Source organism: Chiloscyllium punctatum, chromosome 49 (assembly GCF_047496795.1).
Source record: "Chiloscyllium punctatum isolate Juve2018m chromosome 49, sChiPun1.3, whole genome shotgun sequence".
In the NCBI taxonomy this organism is placed as follows: domain Eukaryota; kingdom Metazoa; phylum Chordata; class Chondrichthyes; order Orectolobiformes; family Hemiscylliidae; genus Chiloscyllium; species Chiloscyllium punctatum.
This window is the reverse complement of record NC_092787.1, coordinates 58466459-58493968: the sequence shown is the minus strand read 5'-3', so window position 1 is coordinate 58493968 and position 27510 is coordinate 58466459. Positions and strand designations below refer to the sequence as shown.

At 38.5% G+C, this 27510-nt stretch overlaps 1 protein-coding gene across 1 annotated transcript in view; it reads left to right on the top strand.

Annotated features, from left to right (window-relative positions):
* Positions 1–24796, top strand: part of arrdc1b (arrestin domain containing 1b) — a 62236-nt gene extending 37440 nt beyond the window's left edge. The window contains exons 3-8 of the mRNA XM_072565537.1: positions 1260–1310; positions 13555–13709; positions 14610–14792; positions 16251–16427; positions 18326–18731; positions 18980–24796. Coding sequence (XP_072421638.1) covers positions 1260–1310; positions 13555–13709; positions 14610–14792; positions 16251–16427; positions 18326–18731; positions 18980–19044 — 1037 coding nt within the window. The 3' untranslated portion in view covers positions 19045–24796. The remainder of the gene's footprint in view (positions 1–1259; positions 1311–13554; positions 13710–14609; positions 14793–16250; positions 16428–18325; positions 18732–18979) is intronic.
* Positions 24797–27510: the final 2714 nt, after the last annotated feature.

The window sequence follows — 27510 nt, the reverse complement described above, 5'->3', positions numbered from 1 at the left end:
TATTTCCACAAAAACACTAAGTTCTGTGTATGCTGACAACACCCAGCTTTGCCATGCTTTTATCTCCCTTGACATTCTCCACAATCACCTGTCCGAAAGCTAGGGTTTCCAAATAAGCCTGTTGGACTATAACCTGGTGTTGTGATTTTTTTTAAACTTTGTTCACCCTGGTCCAACACTGACACCTTCAAATCATGATATTCTCTGAGGCCTCCAATTTGGCATATTATGAAATAAGCAATAACATCTTCTAGTTAAATAAGTCAAAGTTTTTGGTCCCTGTCATGAATTGCCTTCCCAAGTAATTGACTCAATGTTTATCCCATGCCATTGTTTAAGGCAGAACCAGATGGCATGCAACTTCTGCATTCTGAACTGAAGTTTCAAATGCATACCGTCTCCGATCATGTCTATAATATCATTGGTCATTGTTCTGTCTCTGCCCATCTGCTTGAAATTTTCAATCATCCTTCTGTTACCTTTAGTCTCAATTGGCGAATGCTTGCCTGGTCAGCCTTTTACCCTTGCCCACTGTGAACTTGAGCTTAGTCAAGATATGGGGACTGGAAGTCAGTTGAGACATAAGTATTCTCTCATAAGCCTTGCAATCACTGACTACATTAGTTCCTAATTTGACAGGCATCTTTCTTTTAATTTCTTATGCTTGTGTTGATCTTCTCCATTCTCTGTTCTCTCCCTCAGTCTGTAACCCCCTCAAGATATATGCACCAAAACTCATCAATTCTGACCTCTTGGATATTCCTGATTTTCATTGTCCTATCGTTGGCATCAATGCATTTGGTACCTAGGCCCTAAACTCTGGCATTTTCTCCTTTAAATATAGTCAGAGATGTAAAGCATAGAAACAGACCTTTCGGTCCAACTCGTCCATGCCAACCAGATATCCTTCCAAAAGGAATGAGACCAGAATTGCACACAATATTCCAAAAGTAGCCTAACTATCTGTCTCTATCCTTCCCTCCTTTGAAAACACTTGTTAAAACATACTTCTGAGTTTTTGGTCAACTCTCCTCATATCTCAATTTTGTTGTTAAATGTTGTCTGATAATATCCCTGAGAAACACTTTGCAACATTTTGGATTTTGAAGGTATTATGGAGCACATGATATTTAATCTTTAATTTTTTGAATTAAGAGTCTTGTTACATTCAGGTGTTGATATTGTTAAGATTATTGCTGTAACAAGATAGCTACATGTCTTCAGTTAAGATTTTAAAACTCTTTCCTATATTTCTACAGGATCCCTTGCAGCTGGAGAGTATACATACCCCTTTCAATTTCTTCTTCCTGGTAAGCATAAAATTTTGTATTTGAAGATGTTTAAATCTTTTGCAATTAAATGACTAAATGGTGAAAACCTTATTGTGAGGTGTCAGTAGTAAAGGACGTTTGGTTCTTCAAATGTACGTGCTGTTGCTGCTTTGGAACTACCAAAATTCATCTATCTTTTATATGCTGCCTTTAATGTTTGTATTCTTCAATTCCTTTTTTATGGTTGATTTTTAATTTGGTAAATATTAAGTATCTAAACTCAGCTGTTTTTCGGGATACTGAGCTATATCTGTACTTCCTATGACTAAATAGAATTCTCACATTGTGCAAATTTGTTTTGAAGTGGGACTGTTCCTGCAAAGTGTTCACTAATTTCCATTGATTTTTATAAAATTTGTTGTGAAATGAGACAAATTGTTCGTACCACAATGATAGACATACCTCATCATCCGATCTTCATTCAACAGCGTGTATTTCCTTGTTAAGGACTAATCCTGTGTTTTTAAAATTTATTCATGTGATGTATTAGCCTTCCCAGCTTTGTGGACAGTGTATGTTGCCCAAGACTATCAATTGCTACTCTGACGTATTGTAATTGCTCCCTTTTATACTCTTTAATCCTTCTAGTTGAATTGACATTGCACATATATGCACTAAACACAATAGATTTTAGAATTGCAGTTCTTGAATGTTTTTTTTGGAAAGCTTTTATTAATGGTTGGAACTACATATATTTATTATTTCATTTAATTTCTCTCAATTTCCCCTTCACCCTAAACTAGGAAAGATTGTATCATAATTCATAACGAGTTAATGCAGAAGAAACTGGTGTGGATAATGCATGTTTTAGTGGGGGATATTGCATTGCTGCTCCTATTGGCTGCAAACACCACTTGTGTTGCTCCTTTATAGTAACAGTCTGAAACAGCCAGCTTTATCTGTTCTCACATTTGAGATACCTTACCCTTCCAGGGTTGTCAACTCGGGACCAAAACTGATGACATTAGGCTGTTCATGATTTTATGCGATATGCAGTAAGAGATCTATTCAAGGTAGCCATCATCCTGCAGGGTGACTTTGCATGCTGTTATAGCATTAAACACTTGAATAGATAGGACTGGAGCTATTTACAAGGCTGTCAACAAGATCTTGCGAGTGGAGCTGTAGGAAATCCAACTTGTATATTGAACAGGGAAGGCCAGTTTGCAGTTCAATGGTGGTAGAGAATTGCCTACGTGCCGTGGTGATCTAATTCTACTGCCATTGTGAGAATCAGTATTCACGTAACTTGTGAATTTAGCAGTTCTCTCCGTAGTGTTCAGTTTTAATGACTCCATGTTTGTCCAAATTGATAGAGCTGCTAATGGATCTTTGGTAAGGTCAGCTCTGGTATGTTTTTGCTGCGTTCTACAAAAGGGTGAGGCGAACTGTTTCATGCTTCTCCTAAGCAGCAGCCCAAATGGTGTTCATCACCAGTAGAGAGCTGCCAAAAAGATGGACAAGGTAAGGACTGCAGGTGCAGGAAGCCAGAGTCAATAGATGTGAAGATGGAAAAGCACGGCAGGTCAGACAGCGTCTGAGCAGCGGGAAAGGTCCTGACGACAGGTTTTGGCTAGAAGTATCGACTTTCCTGCTTGGATGCTGTCTGATCTGTGGTTTTGCAACTTCATATCTGTTGGCGCTGCCAAAATGATACTCTAGCTAGCTATCAAACAGACAAGACTATAGTTGATTATATTCTAACTCTATTTTGGGTTTGTAGAACTCAACACTCAGTCCATCAATTATGCAAATGAACAACATTTGTTAAATCATTTGCAGAGAATTGTGGTTCTCAACCAATTTAGGATTATTAATCAGGCACTTAGGTGCACCACAGGCTGCGTATATGACTATACAGGCCTCTGTTCCTTGCAGGCAGAGCATGTATGCACATTGCACCTGTTTCAGTGCAGCAGGATAGGTGGTATCTGTTTTTGTTCGTTTCTCTAGAGCAATGCCTTTACCAAACTGAGTCAATCAGGCTTGTACAAAATTTAAACAAAACTTGTTAATTAATTGATAGCGATTACTAAGTAGTGCATTCTCTATGACAATGCCTTTGCCAATTAGTTTATTTGCCACCTTGCCCTCATACAGAATGACTTATTTTTCTTTCACTTTGGTATTGTGATTTGTCCTGCTGATTGCAAGATGAAAAGTTTTGATAGTCTTTTTTCAGAAATACTCAAGTTCTACCAAATAACAATCTGTAAGTGTGTAATTATATGTAATGATTTGGAGGTGCCAAAGTTAAAAATCGCAACACTGGGTTATAGTCGAACAGATTTATTTAGAAGCACTAGATTTTGAAGTGCTGCTCCTTCAGGTGTTTGCCGAGTATAAGACACAGAATTTATAGCAAAAGTTTAGTGTTATGCAACTGAAATGATAAATTGAAGATCTGGATTGTTTAAGTCTCTCATCTTTCAGAATGATCATGTTGGTTTCAGGTCTTTTTATGTAAATCCCAAAACTATCTTTAGAGTTACGTTCTCAAGTGAACTTTTACAATGTGTGCCGTGTCAGCTCAGATAATGCATTGGAGGTGTGAGGTTAAAGTCTGTCTGTCTCTCCCAATGTTCAGACTGGTTCTATTTCTAAGAAAGGAGTTTACAAAATCTTAGATGGATTCATGCAGTTCTTGTGCAAAATAAAATATAATTCTGCAAGTACAAATTCACCCCACAAACTTTTATGTGGGTGAGTTTGTGGGGGGTGAGTGTCTGAGAGAATGTGTATATATGTGTGAATGTAAACGGCAATGGCTGTGCGGATGTAGGTGTGTGTGTGTATTGGGGGTGTATGTGTGAGCTTATGAGAGAGTCTGCGTGAGTGTGCGTGCAGTGTAGTGCAGTGGGGTCATCTGTAGTGTGACATGAACCCAAGGTGCCAGTTGAGGCCATCCCCATGAGTATCGAACTTGGCTATCAGCCTCTGCTGAGCCACTTTGCATTGTTGTCTGTCCCGAAGTCCGCTTTGGAGGATGGTCACCCAAGGTCCGACGCTGAATGTCCCAAACGATTGAAGTGGTCCCCGACTGGGAGGGAGCACTCCTGGCCGATGATTGTTGTGCAGTGTCTATTCGTCAGTTACCGTAGCCTCTGCTCTGTCTTGCCAATGTACTATGGCTCAGGGCATCCTTGCCTGCAGCATATGAGATAGACAATGTTGGTCGATAGACAACATGAGTATTTGCCACATACGTGGTGGGTGGTGTCCCTGTGTGGCATGGAGAGTTGTATGGTGTTGCCCTGAAAGCTGGGCAGTTTGCTGCAAACAGTGATCTGTTTGAGGTTTGGTGGTTGAAAGGAAAGAGGTGGAGATTTGGGGAAGTCTCTTGGTGAGGTGCTCATCTTCATTGATAATGTGTTGCAGGCTGCGAAGAACATGGTGTAGTCTTTCAGCTCCTGGGAAGTACTGGAGAACGAAGGGTACCCTGTCAGATGCAGCTCATCTCTGTCTCCTGAGGAGGTCATTACGGTTTCTTGCTGTGGAACTGTATGTCAATGAGTTAAGCGTTGTATCCCATTCTTGTGAGGGCATCCTTGAGTTCCAAGTAGCTGTTTTAACATGTTTTGGGTGGAAGCTGGAGAAGTTGAGAAGTTATGGCAAATTCAGGAGCATAAGTGAAGTTATCTGTGGGTTTGCAGTAGAGTGAGGTGCCTGTCCTTGATGGAGATGTATGTGTCCAAGAATGAGACATTTACTGAAGAGTAGTCCATAGTGTATTTAATGCTAGGATGAAACATGTTGATATCACTGTGTAGTTGTTTTGGTGACTCCTTGCCATGGGTCCAGAGGAAGAAAATGTCATCAATTATACCTGGTGTATAGTGTTGGTTGGAGATCTTGTGTAGATAAGTCTTGTTCAAACCTGTGCATGAAAATGTTGGCATATTGGGGTGCAAATTTGGTCCCCGTGGCTGTCCGTGTGCCTGGATGAAGAAGTGCTTGTCAAAGGTGAAAATGTTGTGGTCGAGGATAAAGTGGATGAGTTCTAAGCTGGTGCTCAGAGATTGGCAGTTGTTGATATTGAGTACTGAGGCTGTTGCCGTCATCATGGGAGGTGTTGGTGTAGAGTTCTAAGACATCTATTGTAAAGAGGAATGTTCCCGGTTTGACTAGTCCATGGGTGCTGACTTTCTGTAAGAAATCTGTAGTGTCATGACAGACCCTGGGGGTCCTCTGTACATTGGGTTTCAAGATGCCTTCAACATAGTCAGAAAGGTTCTCTCACAGGGTCCTGTTGCCTGATAAGTCATTGTGTGTTGACCTTTTGTACCTTCGGATGGCAGTAGAAATTGCCTACTCGAGAAGCATGTGGGATGAGGGTGCATATGGAACTCTGAAGGACTGGATCCAAGATCCTGATGAATGTGTTTAGTTCACTGGTGTGCTCTTTGGTCGGATCAGCCGATAGTTGCCTGCAGTCTTCCTGATTGTTCAGTTGTCGGTACGCTTGCAGTCATCTGTTCTATTCTGAATGACGACGGTTCGTCCTTTATCTGCTGGTTTGATGACGATGCTGTGATCAGTTTTGAGAGATTGGGTGACTTTGTGTTGTGATTGGGTGATGTTTTGCTCAACCTTGTAATTGTGACTAATGAATCTGGCATTTATATATTTCCTGACGGTTTGCGCATACATGTCAAGCCCTGGGCAGAGGCCCTCTTGTCGGGTCTAAGTTGACTCCTCCTTTGCTTGCCCCTCTGTGGATCCCTGTGATGACTGTTCTGGTTCGTTGGTGGGCTCATTGGGATCACTGCTGGCATCTTGAAAGAATTCTTGGAGTCTCATTTGTCTTCTGATTTCCTCAGTGTCGCTGCAAGACCCATGGAGTCTATTTTGATAGTGGGGCAGAAATTGAGACCCCTGCTAAGAACTTCATTTTCTTCTGGTTGAATTATGTGATCTGATAAGTTGGCAATTGACTCCCCAGTGGTGGTGATGTTTTTCACTGTGGTTCCAGGGCAGGCTTGGCTTCTCCTGGTGGTGATGTCACCACCTGACATGGCACCTGTTAAATTCACTTGAGAATCTAACTTTTAAAAAAAATTCTGGATCAAAGTATGAAAGAACTGAAACCAAATCGTCATTCTAAAAGACGAGACACTTCAGAAACAATCCAGGTCTTTTTCAATATATCATTTCAATTGCACCACACTGTAAAGTTTTGCTATAAATTCTATGTCTTACAACCACCTGATGAAGGCGCAGTGCTCTGAAAGCTAGTGCTTCCACATAAACCTGTTGGACTATAACCTGTTGTATGATTTTTAACTAATTATATGTAAGGCATTGTAGTTATTCTGTAAACCTTGATAGCTGTAGAAGGCCTCTCAACATGGTGGTGTAAAGCCAGCCACCAGCAAGTGACTTGTTTTATTTCAGGCTGAAGAATTCGCATCAACCTTCAGCCAGAAATCATGAGTGTGTGATCCATCACTGCCTTCTCTAGAGTCTCCCAGCATCACAGATGCCAGTCTTCAGTCAATTTGTTTCACTCCATGTGATATCAATAAACTGGAGACACGAGATACTGCAAAAGATTTAGGCCCTGACAATATTCTAGCAATTGTATTGAAGGTTAATTCTCGAACTTGCCGCACCCCAAACCAAGTTGTTCGACTGCAGCTTACAATACTGGCATCGACCTGACCATGTGGAAAATTACCCAGGTACATCCCACAAATAACAAGTAGGACAGATCCAAATCAGCATGTTCGTGTACTAACAGTCTACTCTTGATCATCAGGAAGTGATGAATTGTGTCATCGGTAATGCTATCAAAGAACATTTCCTTTGCAATGACCTGCACACTGATGTTTAATTTTTTCTATTCATTAATGTGACATGGGCATTGCTAGCTGGCCAACATTTATTGACTGTCACTATTTCTCTTTGAGAAGATAGTGTTGAGCTGCTGCCTTGAACTGTTGCAGTCCACATGCTGTAGGTTGACCTACAATGCCCTTAGGAGGGGATTTCCACGATTTTGGGCCAACAACAGTGAATGTGCAGTGATATGTTTCTGAGTCAGGATAATGGGTGGCTTGGACGGGACCTTTGGTGATGGTGCTTCCACATTTTTGCTGCCCTTGTTTTTCTGATGGAAGTGATCATGGATTTGAAGGTGCTGTCTAAGGATCTTGGGAGAACTTCTGCAGTGCATCTCAGATCGTATACACTACCACAACTATAATGAGCATCATTGGTGGAGGGAATAGATGTTTGTAAATGTGGTTCCAGTCAAGTGGCTGTTTTGTCCTGGATGGTGTCAAGCTTCTTGTGTTGTTGGAGCTGCACTCAGCCTGGGAAGGGGGGAGTATTCCAAATCACTCGTAACTTGTGCCTTTTAGATGTTTGTTTGACAGACTGCAAGCAAGCAAGAGGTAAGATTCTTAATGCAGTACTCCTGCCTTCTAACTTGCTGTTGCAGCCACTGTTTATGTGGTGAGTCATAGAATCATAGAGATGTACAGCATGGTAACAGACCCTTTTGGTCCAACTCATCCATGCTGAACAGATATCCTAACCTAATCTACTCCCTTTTGCCAGCACTTGGCCCATGTACCTCTAAACCTTTCCTATTCATATACTCCTCCAGATGCCTTTTAAATGCTGTAATTGTACCAGCCTCCTCTTCCTCTGGTTGCTCATTCCATACATGTACCACCCTCTGCGTGAAAAGGTTGCCCCTTAGGTGTCTTTTATGTCTTTGATCTCTCACCTAGACTCCCTCTATTTATCCTATCCATGCCCCTCATGACCTTATAAACCTTCATAAGGTCACCCTAAGCCTCTGACACTCCAGGGAAAACAGCCCTAGCATATTCATCCTCTTCCTGTAGCTCGCATCCTCCAACCCTGCCAGCATTCTTGTAAATCTTCTCTGAACCCTTCCAAGTTTCATAACATCTTTCTAATAGGAAGGAGACCAGACTTTCATGCAATATTCTAAAAGTGGCCTCGCCAATGTCCTGTACAGCCACAACATGACCTTCCACTCCTCTACTCAATGCTCTGACCACTAAAGGAAAGCATACCAAGCGCTGCCTTCACTATCCTGTCTACCTTCGATTCTACTTTCGAGGAACTATGAACCCGCACTCCAAGGTCTCTTAGTTCAGCAACAGTCCCTAGGACCTTGCCATCCTGCTCTGATTTGCTTTTCCAAAATGCAGCACCTCATATTTATCTAAATTAAACTCCATCTGCCACCACTCGGCCCATTGGCTCATCTGATCAAGATCCCATTGTAGTCTGGCGTAACCTCCTTCGCTGTTCACGACACCTACAATTTTGGTGTCATCTGCAAACTTACTATCTATACCTTCTACGTTCACGTCAAAATCATTTATATAAATGAAGAAAAGCAATGATCCTTATGGCGCCCCACTGGTCACAGGCCTCCAGTCTGAAAAGCAACCATTCACCACCACCCTCTGTCTTTCTACCTTTGAGCCAGTTGTGTATCCAAATGGCTAGTTCTCCCTATATTCCATGTGATCTAACCTTGCAAACCAGTCTCCCGTGAGGAACCGTGTCGAACACCTGATGAAGGACTTTTGCCCGAAACGTCGATTTCGCTGCTCCTCAGATGCTGCCTGAACTGCTGTGCTCTTCCAGCACCACTAATCCAGAATCTGGTTTCCAGCATATGCAGTCATTGTTTTTACCACCTTGAAGTCTATATAGATCGTATCATCTACTTTGCCCTAATCAATCCTGTTATTTCTTCAAAAAACTCAATCAAGTTCATGAGACACGATTTCCCATGCACAAAGTCACATTGACCAAACCTAATCAGTCTTGCCTTTTCCAATATCATCATTCAGGATTCCCTCCAACAATTTTCCCACCACTGAAGGCTCACAGGTCTGTAGTTCCCTGGCTTTTCCCTACCACATTTCTTGAATAGTGGCACCATGTTAATCAACCTCCCGGTCTTCTGGCATCTCACCCGTGACTATCAATAATACAAATATCTTAGCAAGAGTTCTAGAGTAACCTGATTAGGTTCTGGGGATTCATCCACTTTTATGCATTTCAAGACATCCAGCACCATCACTTCTGTAATATGGATATTTTTCAAGATGTCACCATCTATTTCTATATCTTCTATTTCTATATCTTCCACATTCTGTATCTTCCATGTGCTTCTCCGCATTAAACACTGATGCAAAATACTTGTTTGGTATGTCCCCCATCTCCTGTGGCTCCACACATAAGCTGCCTTGCTGATCTTTGAGGGTACCTATTCTCTCCCTAGTTACCCTTTTGTCCTTAATATGTTTATAATTCTCCTTAACCCTGTTTACCAAAGCTATCTCTTGACCCCTTTTTCTTTGCCCTCCCTCTTAATGCCTTTATACTCTAAGAATTCATTCCATCTATCCTGTTTATACTTGACACATGCTACCTATTTCATAACCAACACCTCAGTTTCTTTCGTCATCCAGCATTCCCTATACTCACCAGCCTTTCCTTTTCCCCCAACAGGAATATGCAGTCTCTGGATTCTTATTATCTCATTTCTAAAGGCTTCTCATTTTCAGGACATTCCTTTACCTGCAAACATCTGCCCCTGGTTAGCTTTTGAAAGTTAGCCTTCCTCTCCAATTTAGAACTTCAACTTTTTAGATCTGGTTGATCCTTTTCCATCAGTATTTTAAAACTAATAGCATTATGGTGGCTGGTCCTAATGTGCTCCAGCAGTGACACCTCAGTCACCTGCCCTGTCTTATTTCTGAAGAATAGTGTAAGAGTTTTGCACTTTCTCGCGTAGTTACATCCACATACTGAATCAAAGTTTTCTTGTACACTTAACAAACTCCTCTCCATCTAAACCCTTAAACTACGGCAGTCCCAGTCTATGCTTGGAAAGTTAAAATCCCCTACCGTAACCAGTTATTCTTGCAGCTAACTGAAATCTCCCTATAAATTTGTTTCTCAATTTCCCATAAGGTGACCATCCCTGTCTTATTTCTCAGTTCTACCCAAATAACTTCCCTGGATGTATTCCCAGGATGATCCTCCCTAAGCACAAGAGTAATGCTACCTCTTATCAAAAACAGCACTCCCCCCTCCTTTCTTGTCCCCATTTTCTATTTTGTCTATAGTATGTGTATCCTGGAACATTAAACTGCCAGTCCAGTCAGTCTCTGAGTCACATTTCAGTAATTGCTATGATATCCCAATCCCATGTTCCTAACCATGCCCCGAGTTCATCAGCCTTCCCTGTTAGGCCTCTTGCATTGAAGTAAATGCAGTTTAATTTATCAGTCCTACCTTGTTCTTTGTTCCTGACTGCTTGACTCACTCCTTTTCCCAATTGTGCCAGTCTCCGATCTCTTTACTCACTCTGTCCCTGGGTCCCACTCCCACACCTTTCTAGTTTAAATCTCCCCAAGCAGCTCTAGCAAATCTCCCTGCCAGTACATTAGTCCCCTTCCAATTCAGGTGCAAACTGTCCTCCTTGTACAAGTCACTTCTCCCCTTCTCCTATGCACCAGCTCCTCAGCCATGCATTCATCTGCTATATTCTCCTATTCCTACCCTCACTAGCTCGTAGCACCGGGACTAATCCAGATATTGCTATCCTCGAGGACCTCATTTTTAAATTCCTGCCCAATCTTCTATATTGTCTCTTCAGAATCTCATCCTTTTCCCTTTCTATGTTGTTAGTTCCAATGTGTTTCACAATCTACTAATCCCTCTCCCCTTTTGAGAACATTCCGTACCCTCTGTGAGAGATACTTGATCCTGGGAGGCAACACACCATTCTGATTTTTCGCTGCTGGCTGCAGAAACTTCTGTCTATACCTCTGACTAGAGTCACCTATCTCAATCGATTGCTTGGAACTCAATGTACCTCTTATTGCTTTGGAGCCAGTCTCGATACCAGAAACTTAGCTGTTCGTGCTACATTCCCCTGAGAATCTATCGCCCTCCCCACCCCTACGTTTTCCAAAGCAGCATACTTGTTTGAAATGGGGATAGCCATAAAGACTCCTGCACTACCTACCTAGCCCTTCTACCTTTCCTGGAGTTAACCCATCTATCTGACTCTTTCTGCAGCTTTTCTCCCTTCCTATAACTGCCATCCATTACTGCCCCTAGCTCTTGTAAATTCCTTATTGCCTGTAACTGCTCCTGCATCTGATCCATGAGATATGATAGGATTCGCAGCAACGAAGCTTCCTGCAGACATAATCGTCAGTAATATGGAAACTCTCATTAAACTCCCACGTTCAACAAGAAGAACATATCACTATACTAAAGGCCATCTTTGCTCCTTCACAATCTACAGACATAAAATAACACCATTGTTTTGCTCTCAAGAACAGTGCTCCAGGCTAACTTATGGTTTATATTTTTAAAACTTAATCAAGAAGCAGATCTCAATAACACATAATCGAGAAAGAGCCCACTCTACCTACTACTGTAGACAGACAGCAAGTTTGCACTTAAAAATGCTCTGCTCCCACACAGGTTCCTCCAAGGTCAGCTGTGAATTTCGCTGTTTGTTATTTTTTCCTAGATGCACACCGATGTCCAGAGATAAATGAACTCAAACAGCAAAGGCAGTAACTATAGATTCACTGCTAAGTCAGTTAGCAATGTACATTTTTTTTCTCTCTCCCTCACTGGCCATGTCTTTGCTACCTTTCGTCTGTCTTCCTTCTTTTAAAAGTGCCTTTGTTTTGATCTTTTACTCTTTTGAGGCCTTTTTCCATGTTGGGATTCTATGAATGCCTTTACATTGTTGTATTTGAGCAGCTGTGACTTCAAGGAGCTCTAGCAAAACAACAGTCAATGGGAATTGCAGTAAAACTCTTCGAGTTGCAGTCATACCTGGCACAAAGATTGTAGTGTTTGGAGGTCAGCTATCTCAGCTCTAAGATATCTCTGCAGGAGTTCCTCAGGGTAGTGGCCTAAGCCCAAACATCTTCAACTGAATCACAAATGGCACCATTTGGTCATAAGTGGATTTGTCTGTTGCCCGCACAATAGTCACCATTTGTGACCCCTCAGATACTGAAAGATCTGGACTATATCCAGATTTTGGCTCAAAAGTCACAAATAACATTTGTGCCACCTAAGTGCCAGGCAGAGACCACCTCCAACAGGGTACAATCTACTGTTTGCCCCTTGACATTCAATAACTTAACAGTAACTGAATCCATCCAGTATCAACAATCTGTGGGTTACCATTGATCAGAAACGAAACTGGATTAGTCATATAAGTATCATCTATAGTACATCCTAGGTTAGGAAGCTTAGAACAAGTAACTTGCCTCCTGACTCTCCAAAGCCTATCCACTATCTGTAAAGCACAAGCCAGAATTGTGATGGAATACTTCCCATTTCCTTAGATGAATGCAGCTCCAAAGATTCTATCAGTCCACTTGATTGACGCTATCCACAAACGTTCGCTCCCTCCACCACCAATGCTTAGTAGCGGCATTGTGTACCATTTGCAAGATGCATCACAAATTTACCAAGGCTCTTCAGACAACAGCTTGACCACAACCATCTAGATGAACATGGTGGCAGGTATATGGAAATACTACCACTTGCAAGTTTCCTTCCAAGCCACTCACCAGCTAGATTTAGAAATATATCACTGTTCCTTCAGTGTTGCAGAATCAAAATTTTGGCACTCCCTAACAGCGTTGTGGATGCAGCTACACAAAATGGACTTACGGCAGTTTGAGAAGGCAGTTCACCACCACCACATCTAGAGCATTGAGGGATGGGTGATAAATGCTGTCCAGCCAATGATTGCCTGCATCCCATGACATCATGATAGGTTACAAACAGCCATGATCTCATGGATTGGGTTAAACTAAAAAGAAACTGAATTGACTTCTCCGATTCCAGTGTGTCATTTTCTCTTCTGTATCCAAGAGGTCAGCTGTTTAGGTTGTTCCTTGACTTTTGGCAGATTTCCTCCAGAATTTTAACTAAAAGGTGTAGCAGAATTTGCTCTCTGCTTCTCTCCCTTGGGTAAGCAAATTTCTCAGCAACATATGGAGAATTGAAGGTAGCCATCCAGGAAATTCCTGGGGAGGATATGAATGCTGCTGTTCCATTTGTGTGTCAATGGGTGCACCAGTGTTTAAAAACATCTCTGGAATTTCATATTGCAGTTACTTTGGAAAGGAATGCAAAGCATATGATTATTTAACTTGCGTAAAATTTTTCTCTTTCAAAGCAACTGCTCCCACCTCATTTGAAGGCCTTTTTGGGAAGATAAGCTATCGTGTCAAAGCTACATTAGAAACTGCACGATTCTCAAAAGACTATAAAACTGAAAAGGTGTTTTACATTCTTAATCTGCTGAACCTGAATGATATCAGTGATATTGAGGTAAGTTGATTGCTTTGACATAAATTGCAACACTGAATTGCGTTTATTGCGTATGATAACATATGCTGACCTGAAAAACAATGTTTGCTTGCAATGAGTGGTTCAAATCTGGAATCCGTTAACCTGCATGTGTTGAAGGCAGATTCAATCGTAACTCTTTGATGACTTGATGAGTTACTTTCACAGAGAGCCAGCATGGACATGATGGGACAAGTGGTCAGATCTTTTACTGTCCTGTAAGACTGCTCTTGCAACCAATTTAAAGTAGATTTGCTTTCGTAATTAATTTTTGCACAGTTCTAAGCTTCCGTATGAGCAGAGCTTGTTAATATGGTTATAAAATGTAAATTGTTTGAATGAACTATTGGAGTAAATTGAAATTGTTGCCTTTTAACACAAAGTACGCTAAAGTCTAGCTGATTACAATGCTGGAGCTCATGTCAATAAAAACTCATTACACATTGATTCTTCTGTGGTCAACTTCTGCCAGACCTGCTGAGTATTTCCAGCAGTATTTGTTTGTATTCTCAATGCTACGCTGATTCTATTTACATAACAACATTTTTATTTTTAAGTTGAAGCTAGCTACACCAGCTTCACTGGGGCGTTTTTACCTGGAAGCATTTGGAGAACAAACAATTAAGGAATGGTCAAATTTGATCTCCAAATTGTGAAATGACTCACTGTACCACATAGTTCTCATTCACTTTGATAGCCAGGATATTTTCTGCCATCTAGTAAATTCCACGATGTAAGTAATCTAATCTAAAAAAACAAGCAAAGATTATATAAGCGCATCTTGATAAAGGCAGTCAAATGATCCCTTGGCTGTGAAATGCTTTGCGATTTCTTTTAACGATTGGTTTTCAAAATAATTTTTGGCCTTCATTGTCTTTGCAGCAGCCAAATGTGGTATCCATGACTAAGAAGTTTAGCTACCTGATTGTCAAGAGTGGAGTCGTGGCTTTAACTGTGAGCACTAATCTTAAAGGATACACTTCAGGGCAGATCATACAGCTTACGACAGCAATCCAGAACAAGTCTGGGAAGGATATGGGTACTGTTGTTGCCAGTCTCATTCAGGTAATGTTTAGATATATACATGCAGCATGAGCTTCTCCAAAGTTGAATTTTCACTCATGATAAGCTGAAGCAACACTACTGAAAATAACGCAACTACTCCATGCATTTGAGATTGCTTGCATTAATGAAAAATGGCTCTGTGCAAAAGCCTAATATTTGGAATTTAATGTCAGAAACTATATTGTTTATTATTCATGAATATAATTGTTTTATAACTGTTTGTCATGTGTCAACGCTATATTGAAGAAGACCTGGATTGTTTATTAAGTGTCTCATCTTTTAGAATGACCTTGTTAGTTTCAGTTCTTTCATATGTAAATCCCAGAACTTTTTATGAAAGAACTGAAGTCAACATGGTCATTTCAAAAGATGAGAGGCTTAACAAATAATCTTTTTCAATATATAATTTCAGTTGTATCACACTGAACTTTTGCTATAAATTCTGTGTCTTACGATCTTATACTCCCAAACCACCTGATGAAGGAGCAGCGCTCTGAAAGTTAGTAGTTCCAAATAAACCTGTTGGAATATAACCTGGTGGTGTGATTTTTAACTTTGTACACTTAATCAAAATATTCATTCTTTCCTGCTCCTCTGCCCCAACCATAATTGAGTTTTGCTTTATTTCTATTGGTCCTGTTCTGATATTTGTCTGCCAACAGGTCTGGTTAAGAGGCAGTTCAAGTTTGAAGGAAGGCCTTGGAAAAAGTTGTAAAATATTCACACTTGGAGGCAATGACCCTTATTCTCTAGAGTTTCAGGAAAATATTGAGAATGACAGGTTGTAAGCATTTACTCTGTCCATTTCATTCCAAGATAGAATCGAAATGTGATCTAAAGAATAGTTAAATAATTTCAATCTGAATACGAAGCCCATGTGATTTGTTGCCTTAGAGATTATCCTTGGAGGGGAAGTGTTTCTGAGATGCCCTGAAACTTCAGGCACAGTCTACCTATAATTAGGGAGCAGTTAGAAGTAAATATTCCACAGTTGATGGGGCAAGAATATTTGCGGGAGCTTAAAAAGGCAACATTTGTGAGGATTTCAGTTGAGATGGAGGATGCATTGAACTTGTGCTAAAGGGAGAATAGCCAGGAAAGTCCTCAACGAATCACCATTTTGCAGTTGAAAGTTAACAGGCTGTGAAACAAAAGGGATGAAATAAACCTTCTGGAGTTTGAGTGGGTCCAGGAAAATTTTGAGACTGTATGAAGGACATTACTGTAGAAGTGAGTTTCCTTCTGTTAAAAGTTAAAGAAAAATTTCTGATCTTTTAGTTGGGAGTACAGATTACCTACAAAATAACATATAACTACTTTGGCCTGGTGGTTACATTTAAAGGCAAAAAAATGTGAAAATCTGTCACCTTTCAGCTGTCAATTGGAAATTCAACTTTTTTTTTAGAAGTTGATCAGTCTCTCAGGGGTTTGTAACATTGTTTTGACATTTTATTACAGAAAGTTACCTATAAATCGAAGCGTTTAATCTATGACTTGCGGACAATTGCAGAGGTTGAAGGGTCAGGGGTAAAATCATGGAAACATGCGGAGTGGAAGGAGCAGATCATCGTACCAGCCTTGCCTCAGTCATCTCTACATGGTTGCAACTTAATACAAATAGATTATTTCATTCAGGTGAGAATGATAGTTAAGTATCTATAAATTAGAAAAGGATATAGGACGGAAAAATTTGTCTACCTAATAGCTTTTCCTTTGTGCCTGCAAACAAAATATTGCAATCTTCAAATGTTTTTCTGTCGTCTTTGGCAATAGCTGCTGAAACACAATATTCTAACTTGTGGTGGGTTCAAGCTTTGGCATGCTACAAAAATTGACGTTTACATGACATCTTTAATGTAGTAAAACATCTCATTGCACTTCATGAAAATGAAGCAGGCTAAATTGCCATCACGCCAGTGGGGGAAGCAATTGGACAGATACTTGATCAAAGAGTAAGGCTTTAAACTGTGACTTGGGCCAGGTAAGTAAAGAAGCAGTGAGTTTTGGGGAGGAAGTTGAAGCTTATAGTCGCGATAATGTTATGAACTAGGCCAAACCCCCTCAAAACATTTTAAGAAGGTAGCCCTGTCCTAACTTTTCAAGTTGATTTAAGCAGATGTAAGGTGCATTATCCAGGAGTGTTACAGCTGGTCAAACCACTCTGTTTTAAACAAAACAATTTATTTACACACGAACAAAAGAAAATTGAATGTAGAATAACATAACTATTTGAAAACTCAACAGGTATGAAATCACAATTTAACCAAGAGCTGTTCAGATTTCCTGCAACATCCTATTACAAACCCCTTGGCAAAAAGGTAAATTCAAACACAGGTTCTTACAATAGATTGCAGAGAGAGAATCGGCCAGAAAACCTCTGTTGAATCAGGGACCTTCTCCCCCAGCAGCTTGCTAAAACCACACCAGAAAAGAACCCTGAACTGGGAGGACTGGCCACTTCCCTTTCATTGTATGAGTGTTTTAAACAAAAATTTAAAAGCCTTTTCAAGTAGAAATTTTCAGACTTATCAGAACCTCTGCCTTTACAATCCCTCTTAGGGGGAAAAAAAAACTAAGGACACCATAACCTTGCTAAAGGTGCAGCACTGTCACAACAGCTGAAGACAAGGCCAGCTTGTCTGAAGTGAAGGAGGTGAGGGCTACAATAGAAATCAATTAGAGGAGGACTGCATCTTATAGGCTTATAGGGATCAAGAGAAGAACTTCTAAATTATGACTTTGAACTGTGCAATGCGTGTTCTTTTTTCCAAGTATTACTTTCTCCCCAATTAAGTGTTACTCATTCTGAGCATTGACCAGCTGTTCCCCAAGTGCTGACATTTGTCCTGTCAGCAGCTATTACCTATCCTTCTGTTCTCCTGTACTCAAGCTAGTCAGTTGTCTCTGTCTGAACTAGTACCATTCAGTCTCCTAGATTAATATAAATTTGATTCTTCCACCCCTAAACAGCATATCCTCCAGTTTTGTATCACTGGTACCATAAAACGTCCAATAGAGTGTTATGAAAACCAGCAATTACTTATGATGAATGATGGGGTACCTTTACAGAAGGGAAACCTGACTTGTCTAACCTCATTGTTGAGTGAGGCAGCATTGTTTAGTATGCACCTTCACAATAGATTATATCAGTCTCGAATGCCACTCCTTTCAAAACCATAAGCTCCATAGTTCTCGTTTTTCCTTTCCTTCTGATGCACTGAGATGCAGTTTTGCAGACATTCGCAACTTTTTGTTAAGTTCAACACTTCTAAAATATGCAGTGACTATTGGACTTGGTCGTGATGGGCCCTGAGTCTCATTTGACTGCCTGTTCAACACAAACCAGGAAATAAATGTAGTATTTTATTGCCTCAAACTTAGTTTTACATCAGGAAGTAGTATGTTGCCGACTCGGGGACTTTTAGATGCTTAACTACTTTTAGAATTCTAATATCATACAATGAGACTTTCAACTTTGCAATGATTGTGGAAAATCTGAAATAAAGTGAGAGCACTTTTTTTGTGATTAACAGGTTTCTATCCGATCGCCAGAGATTTTAGTCAGCTTACCGATTTATATTGGAAATATTGCTGTGAACAGTCCACCGCTGACTCCATCCAGGCAATCTCAAGCTGTTCAACCCACAGTAATCCCCACAGCTCCTCCAGCTGAAGATATTGGGGCTACTGGTTATCAGCCCATGGATAGTATAATTCTTCCAACCAAAAGCCACTCTCAGCAACAGACGTTATCACCTCATACTTACAGCCAAGCATCTGGCTTTGAAAGCAATACTCGTGAGCAGCTTCCTGGTCCCATGCTTTGTATTTCAACTGGTGCTACAGTCCCTTACTATGCAGATGGGCCTATTGTTGCAGATCTTAGTGAAAATCCTCTGATTTTACCTCCTGAATATAGTTCATGGGCATATCCATATGGTAGGTTTTCTGCTTTTATTAATAGTTCTAAAATGTAGAGCTCTTTCAAGATTTATCTTTTCCTTTATATTTAAACTAGTAGCAATGCCTTAGTAGTAAAAGCAACTCTGACTACAGATGTCCTGCATTCCTATTTTATTTTCAAGGTTTCTAATGACTTGGGGGAGAAAAAACAAATAAATGAGTTTTGCTAAGCAAAGACATGGCAACTGTTTGCACATTGTGATTGTTGTTTTGTCTTTTAATAGATCCTCCCCCAACATATGAAGAGAGTTGCAGCAGTGCTAACTCCAGCATGAGTGCGGGACAGTAATGTGCTACAAAAGAGTTAGTGCTGTTGATGTGCTGAAATGCCTTTTAGTTACGTTTTACTGGAAAACAACTTTACAATGCAGCACTGCAAATGTGTTCTGAGATTGAAGAAGCTGCAAAGTCATTATCGAAATGCATTATCAAGGACCACAGATACTTCTACAGCTTGGAATGCTCTGCACAAACTACCTATTTACTGCGCCCATGCTGGACTGTTAATCTGTGTTTACTCTTTTTATTGATCCCTGCTTTTGGGACACCGAATACTGAAGGACATAGATGTAAATGTTAATGCCTCCAGCTGTGTGCATATAAATAATGCAGATCTACTCTTGTTAAACAGCTTCACCTTAAACTGTGAATTGAAAGACTTTCTGCAATCTCATTTCTGTGGAGCAAGCTGCAAGCTTTAAAGTACTTTTGAGCCTTAAGAACCAAGGTGTCGTGATAACATTCCTTAATGGTTGCTCAGATAGGGGTCCCATTTGAAGTGGTCTTTTTGCAGTAGAAAGTCAATCTCAATTGTAATCAAGTTGAGGCTACTTCAGTACATTTTGTACTTAGCTGTGTATTCGCTACATGGATCACAGGTCAGATTTGAGTATGCTGACCTTTTTAAAGAATTGATGCTAACCAGAATGGTTTAGGGATCCTTTCACTTTGATTTGCACACCTTTCTTATAATTTGTTTCATGAGAGAGATGTCTATATATACAGTATTTATAAATGTTAGTATGTTTTGGAAAGTTGTGGCATGCTCTTTGAGCTAGCACATGAAAATGGCAAGTTTGAAATCCTGTATGATTTCGCATTTACAACTTGAGCCTTATTAAAATCAGGTCAAAGTAAACTACTCACTAAACATAATGCAATTTTCTACTACTGTATTCAATAACATTCAGGATTAAAGTTTTATGTGCAGAGTTTAGAGGTGCTGAATAACTTTGCCTAACCTCTGTAAGCACAGGTTTAGTATGGGAGGATATTTGAATGACAGGCTAATTGGGTTTTACAATGAAGGTAGATGGTTTCTCGGGAACTGCAGTGGTGTAAAGTATTAAATACTGAAAAAATTGAAAGGACATATAGCTGAGAATCCTACTAACAAATGTTTCATGTTAAGGTATGAAGTCTGGTTTTGCATGTTAACTCTAAATTGATGCAACTCTTATCAAAATTCTTGATGAGCCTATGTGCTGCAATGCTGCCAGAAGTGCTGGCTGCAGGCTGTTTTTCTTGCTGTGAGCAAGAACTTCCACCTGTACTCGGGATAACTTGTTTACAAAAGTATTTTGATTTATAAGGGAATAGATGTGGCATACACAAGGGATGAAGCTTAACTGATAAGCCTTTTAGAAGTTCTGAACACACTCTTATTTTGCAGGAAAGGTGGATAGAAGTAGGTAATGAACTGAATCTGAAATATTTAATTGTCCACCACCTTGTTGCCCTTTTAGCTTAAATCAAGTTTAACTACATCTCTAGGTCCTTTTTTTTTAAAAAAAGAGGCAAAATTCATCAAGACTGTGCTTTTTATTAATGTCCAATTGACTCTTGATGCTAGTGGTCAAGCTAGCTGTTATACTGCTGCTATTCATGTGGAATTTTAGTTTTATTATGGGAATAGTTTTATTCAAATAGGTTTATTCATTGAAGTATATTTTCATTTGGAAAGGTAAAGTGAGACTGGAACAAATTAATTTGCTTACATTTTGTACTAACCGTATAGGAATGAAGGGAATAGTCATTTTTGAGTTTTTATTGTGCTGCCCATAAATTCCAACCCTTGACCATGTTATTTCAAATATTTTGTTCCATTATATGTATAAGTAATAATTTATATGGGAAAATAGTCTAACACGGAGTGCCAGCTGACTAAAGACATTTTTCCATGGGTCATTTGGAAGTTTGCATAGCATTTTGAATTCCATGGAAATTACTGAAATCTGTAGAACAATTTTACCTACCAATTCTGCATCTCCACAGTGATTAGCTAATATATATAGTGAAAGCCTTTAATATACTAACAATGGTCTCAACGTTTAATGAAATCAATTAATGTTTTAAAGATCAGCTTTTTAAAATACTTTAGGACTTTGACAGTATTTCACAAGATACATCGACTGCTATTTTGTGAATTATTAAGCACATCTTGTATATTGCACTAAGAAGGGCATCACAGCTTGATTTAAAACAACAAGCATTCTTTTGGGCATTATCCAAATGAATATACAGGTGCTCCAGTGCACCATGTCATGGATATAAATTCTGCATTTGAGCTCTCAAGTGATTTAGAGCAATAGCTCACGAGCATATGTTCCATAAGAAAGGAAAACGTATTGTCTGTGGATTATGCAGCAAAGTTTAATGTACTTTCTGCCATCGAGATATCAAGCAACAGTGGCTGATGCTTGAATGAACATCAACTTGGCTGAATCTGATTAGGGATAGTGCACACAGTGAGAGACCTATGAGGAAATAAAGGGAGGGTTTTTTCTCCTCTGTATTGGTATGAATCTAATGAACTAATGTCGTTGGCCATTTAACGGATGCAGTTGGTTTTATTTTTGTGTTGGAGCAATAGTTGTCTGGTAACTTTCTGCTCTGCTGATCTAATAGAATTGCAAAACAGTAGGTTTAGTTTTTTTTTAATGCATATTTTATTAGAAAATCTCAGGGCTTGAATATCTAAGTGTAAACTATAGCAAATGAAATATGCAGAATTCCTCTTGCCCTGCTCTTATCTAGCTGAAGGAACTAAATGCTTTCTATGACTAAACTATTCTAGGCATATGTTTGAGTACGTGGTTTGAAGGCTCGAGGAAAAATAAATGTCACATTACTAAACAAAGCTAACTTTGAAAGCTTTGTCATTTTAAATTGAAATATTAATGCATTTATCTCTGAAGACCAAAGTTACTCAAATGTTAGTGCTTAGACTTTTTCTCATCAATCTAGTCGTTATTGAACATGGAGACAAAATGTGAAGTACCATGTTTTTTTGAAATATCTTCAAAGTAATGAAGTATGCTCAATTGGATTTAAAATAATTGTCCAAAATACATTGAGTATTTATTATATATTGCAGCAAAGAGTGAGAGAAGTTGAGATGATTCTGCAGCGTGAAAGAATAGATTCTTTTCAGGGTCCGAATAAGATCTTAGCAAGGTTGGGATGTTTCTCAATTGGAGAATGGCTAATCATCCTCTTTCATCCATTGAAAGTAATTCTGTGTGCCTGTTTTGCAATTTGGTGTTCTGCCCTGGAAAGCTATTGTGCGCTCATACTGAAGTGGAAAATAGTCCTTAACTGTATAAATACTGTTTTCCTCTTTTGGCATGATCTTCAGCTACAGGATGGTGTGTGCATTCAATCCATTGCCTTCAGCTTGCCAGCTCCCTCAATATTTTAAATTGAAAATAATATCCTACATGAAAGATGGGAATGAAGTAACAGGATGATGAATTTCACAGCTAGAAAGACGGAGACACTTTGTCGTGCTAAAAGATTGTTGAAATTTGCACCAGCCATTTAAAAGGGAGAAAGTTGAATTCTGTAACTCCAATGTTTTACTGCTCTCCAGTATCTGAGAATATTGTTTAAAGTTGTAACTTATTACTGATGTTGTGCCTTTTTGTATAACTTGGGACGTTAAAAGTTAATATTACAATTAAACAGGAGCATTCCCCTCGTGCTCATGCTGCTTAATTAACAACTACAAATCAGTAAGAATTCTAATGTACAACTTGTAAAAATATCATCTTATTCTGTGTTTTTGACATTGTTAGAACTAGAGAGAATTTCTGCTTTTCCAATATCTTCACTCCTGTTACAATATTAACTTTGAGGACCCTCAATCATGAATTTTAAACTTATTTAATTAAGTCTTATTACTTGTTGTCTTATGCACTGGAGGAAGTTTCCTTGCCTTACCAATATAATGTAGTCTGATTCTACTTACACATTTCTTAAATCATGCAATTGTTTTATTTCCCTACTCAATTTAAAGCAAGTAGTTACTAACCAACCCTATGATATATATCTAACTGAAATAAGCAAGCATTTGCGTTTTCTGAAGTTAGTACTGAATTTAGGTTTTGAAATAGACATTTGCTTGGAAAAGTGCATTTCCTTGGAAATAGAAGAAACAAAATATTATGCCAAAAATGTTTGTGCCTCCATTAACAGAACCAGTATTTTGATTGACGATTATTCTGATAGTCATTTGAGACAGAAAATTGCTTCGAAGTATTGGTGTGAATCAAATTACCAAAAATTATATTTTTAAAACTGTTTAACATGCTATGGTTTGTATAGAATTGCATTTCCTATGTTTTTCTGTGCTTTGTGATTTGGTGCTCTTTAAGGTCCTTAAGAGCATCCTATGCTGAGGATTTTGGATTTTAGTACCAAATTTCATATCAAAAAGCATCTTGATTACTTCACTAATCTTGGTATATAAGAACCTTTTCATTGCCTGTCATTTTAATGTAAAAACACTTTGCATAAGCATAGGTATCGAAACCTGAATTGGATTGTTATTTGTATCTCTTTTTCAGCTTGCTGCCAAAGCGTTGTATTTTTCCATTAGTTATCCAATAAATTTTTATTGAATTTTTCTCCACTTCCGTTCTATCCTACGATAACCAGGCATTTCATTTTTCACAATTCATGAATCACTGTATTAAGAGGTAGGGCAGCATCTGGCTAGGCTTAACTTGTTTGGAAAATGTGATAAATCCCTCAGTACTCTTAAGTGCTTAGTACTATTTGTTCTGAAAACAAATATTGAAAATTAATCTTTTCAACTGTGGATTTTAATAGTTCAGTTGTATTAAACATGTATAACAGTTATGCTGTATTTAGACTGAAAATTGTTTTAAACAGATGCAGACTATTGGTTTGTAGCTTTATGACTACTTTCACATTTTTCATAAAGAAATTACTCTTCATTCTGAATATTTCATAGAATACATTGAAGTTAATTTCCCAAATATTTTTGTAATAAACTTTGATTTATTGTTGCACCTTATTGTTTCACATTTTAATGTAATTATTTGAAAATGTAAATCGAGTAGTCAAGAAACATATTAATAAAACTTTCTTTGAAAGAAATGTTGCTGTTTTTGTGAAATTTTGCATAGAGTATGTAATGTTAACACTTAGATAAAAGCACGAGAATGTTCAGAAGTCAAAACTAACATTTTGGTTCATCATGCCAGCCTCTGGTTTATTTCCCTTTGATCATACTGAAAGATGGTATGTATTTCAGTATTCTAAAGAATGTTAATGTTGTAGAAACTTGTTCTAGAAACTCTTCCTTGAAGTTTAACTAACTAAATTTAACACTAGAAGCAAAACTGAACAGAATTACTTGTCAAAAGTTTCATTTGGTTCTGTTCACTCAAACTTTTAATTTGTTGATGGCAAACTATTACCAGGCAAAGATCAGCACTAATATTCAAATCCAAATAGAATAATTGCTGGCTTTGCAGAATGATGAAACTAAACAGTCCTGTAACACAAGCTCAGGATTCAGTTATCCTTTGACAGCAAACTTTGTTTTAACTGGTGCTGTCAATAAATCGGCATAATTATATATCTCAAATGCGTTGAACTCTATTGTTAGTTTGTCCAATCATTATAGTTTTTCAATTTATTTACCTTGACATAAACATGCTTAAATTGAATGGCCACGCTAAATATCAACAGTTCATTCAATTTCACATTAATTTCTTGTCAACCATAGTGATTTCCATAATTTCGGTTTAGTCAGTTGACTCTGCTGTTGTGTTTTTTTTATTTGAGGTGAAGTTACCTTATTATTTGAGATGTATGCTGTGAATAAAGTATAACAATGATGTGTGTACTCCTGTGTTTCTATTATTCATGTTTTTACATTATGTGGACTTCTTGATTATCCAGAATATTTAAACAACTGGCACACTTCTGGTCCCATAGATAAGTAATAAAAAGTTTGTTAAACATGCAAATAAATCATTTGGAGCCTGAGCTTTTGTTATAGCTTTATTATGTAGTACTGTAATTGTAATTTCCCCCTACACAAGTACACAATCTTTGGCCACAGTAACAACAGCCCAGGCAGATGCCTTGCATTAATTTTCAGTTTACCTCAGTATTTGAAATAAGCATGGTGTTTGCTAGGTTCTCAAGCAATTAGGTTAGAGCTTCCTGCTCTCATTAAACTCAGGAGTACAGATCCCAACAGTAGAGAATTTATAAATTTGGTATTTGCAGTTTTTAAGTACATTTTTAAATATTTATAATTTACAAATGGCAGATGGTACATGAAACCTTGCATGTTGATATTCCTACCAATATTTTTTCTACATTTGACTAATGTTTGCAAATGTTTCCTTTTGTGTTCTTTCACAGAGAAGCACCACTAAGTTCCATTTTGTGTCAGAACCTTTGATATCTTTTGGCGATTAACTCTTATTTTCATTTCATCTAATTTTTAAGATTTCTATTGTTTTAAAATGTAATAAGAATCTTGAATTCCTGAAATAGCGCACAGTTCAGTTTCTTTTTGGAGCATTATTCTAGAGTTTGGGTATAAAATTTGATCATCTGCTTCCTAAGATCTATTTATTAATTTTGCTAAAAATTTCAATTTTGTTCCTTGAATGTGTGGTTGTACTAAAGTAACTTGAAGCAATGAAATGAAAAGACTTACAATGCTAATACTTTGTATGGTGCTCAGACATCCACAGTCTGAAAGTGGGTGGAATTTTCGGAAAGTACTGTTTTCTATCCTGGAGATGAACTGCTTTGTATATTTGGAAAGCACCTCTCAGGCTTCCATTCTGGGTATAGGCAAGGGAGAAACCAAGAGCCTGTATGGACAAACTTTGAGCATCATTTCAACGTTTGCTTGGCTGTTGAAAATGGAGCTGTCTTTTGTTTAATCACATCCTTGCCCTGATAGTTTGGGTGTATGCATTTGTAACTATAATGTCTCATTATTTCTAATATTGCTTTAATTTCTTTTTAAGGTTCTTTGTTTTCTAGGAAACATTTTTAATTGATTCATGTTTGGGAAGGCAATGCAATAGAGAATTGAGAGACTGCAACTGCATGATTGAAGAACTTTGACTGTAAAGATATTGGGCTCTGCAATTTTTCAAAGTAGTGACTTGTGGATAGTTGCAATAAGCAAGCCAGCTAGAAGAACGATGGAGAAATTGTCACCTCATAGTAGTGAAGTGTCTAAAATACGATAAACTTTGCAGAGTGCAACAAAACAGTAATGGTAAAAGAGCAGGTGTTGGAGACAAAACTGAATAAAAGTTCAGTATCTCCCAACTGCATTGGCAGTCAGGGAGTTTTAAAGCATCAAGGCTAATTGATTTTTAACACTAAGCTGCAGCAAAGTTAGGTTCAATCAATTTTCAATTAATGTAGTTTACTTTCTGTAGATTGAAGGCAAGAATAGAGCTAACTTGTGTGGAAGTTGGTTTTGATTCCAAATTGTATCACAGAGTTGGAAAGAGAAGGCCAGGGTTGAATCCCTGAACAATGCCAGGGGTGGCCATGTAGGCACAGGCTATGCTCTAAGAGGAACCAGGAGAGAAAATTGCAGAAGAGTTACCTCAGGAGCATGGAATAGTCAACAATGTTGAAAGTATTGGAGAGATGAGGACTGGCTTTTTCATGTGGGTTAATACTTGTGATTTTTGACTAGTGCACCTCCATAATTTATGTGACCAAAGCAAGTTGTGGAAGCAAGAACTGACAGGATTGTTGCGAAGCACCAAGGAATGATTTTGTCGTTGGCAATGAACAAATAGTATTAAATATTTATTATGTTTGTACTTGACCATAGACAATTTGTGGATCTGTGGAGGAACAAAACGCAGTAATTGGACCAGTCATTTCAGCACAATGCCCTTCGAAGGTAATCTAGAACCTGTGTGAATAGGCTAACAGCAGCATGTGTTCATTACCTTGACAAATCCTAACAAGATGTGCAAAATTTAAACCAAGAAATATAAGTTTGAATATTTAATTCAATGTAAAGTTGTCAAAGAACATGAAAACCAGTTGAAAGAAAGGAAAAAATAGAATTTAGATAAAATGGAAACAAAATCTTAAGTCAGACAGTGGATAAATTAGGTGGTTGCCCTTCAAATTGGTTCAAGTTTGTGTCTTCCAAACAGGAAGGATCTTCATAAAATGGTTTGTATAAATATGCTTCCTTTTCATCAAATACTGGAGTAATGAAAATTTTGAAGTTAAATCACTGCATTGCTTTCACGTATTTTCTGTCATGGTTCCCCTTTACTCACTAGCAATTTTTCCATTATTTAGCTCCTCACATTTTGAAAGCCAGATTGCAGTTAACATCTTTGTTGATTTGGTTAAATTTCTTAGAATCTTGCCAGCAAGACAAGGGAAGAACTGTCCAGCTATTCTGTAAGTTGAACATCTTTCTATACAAGATTCT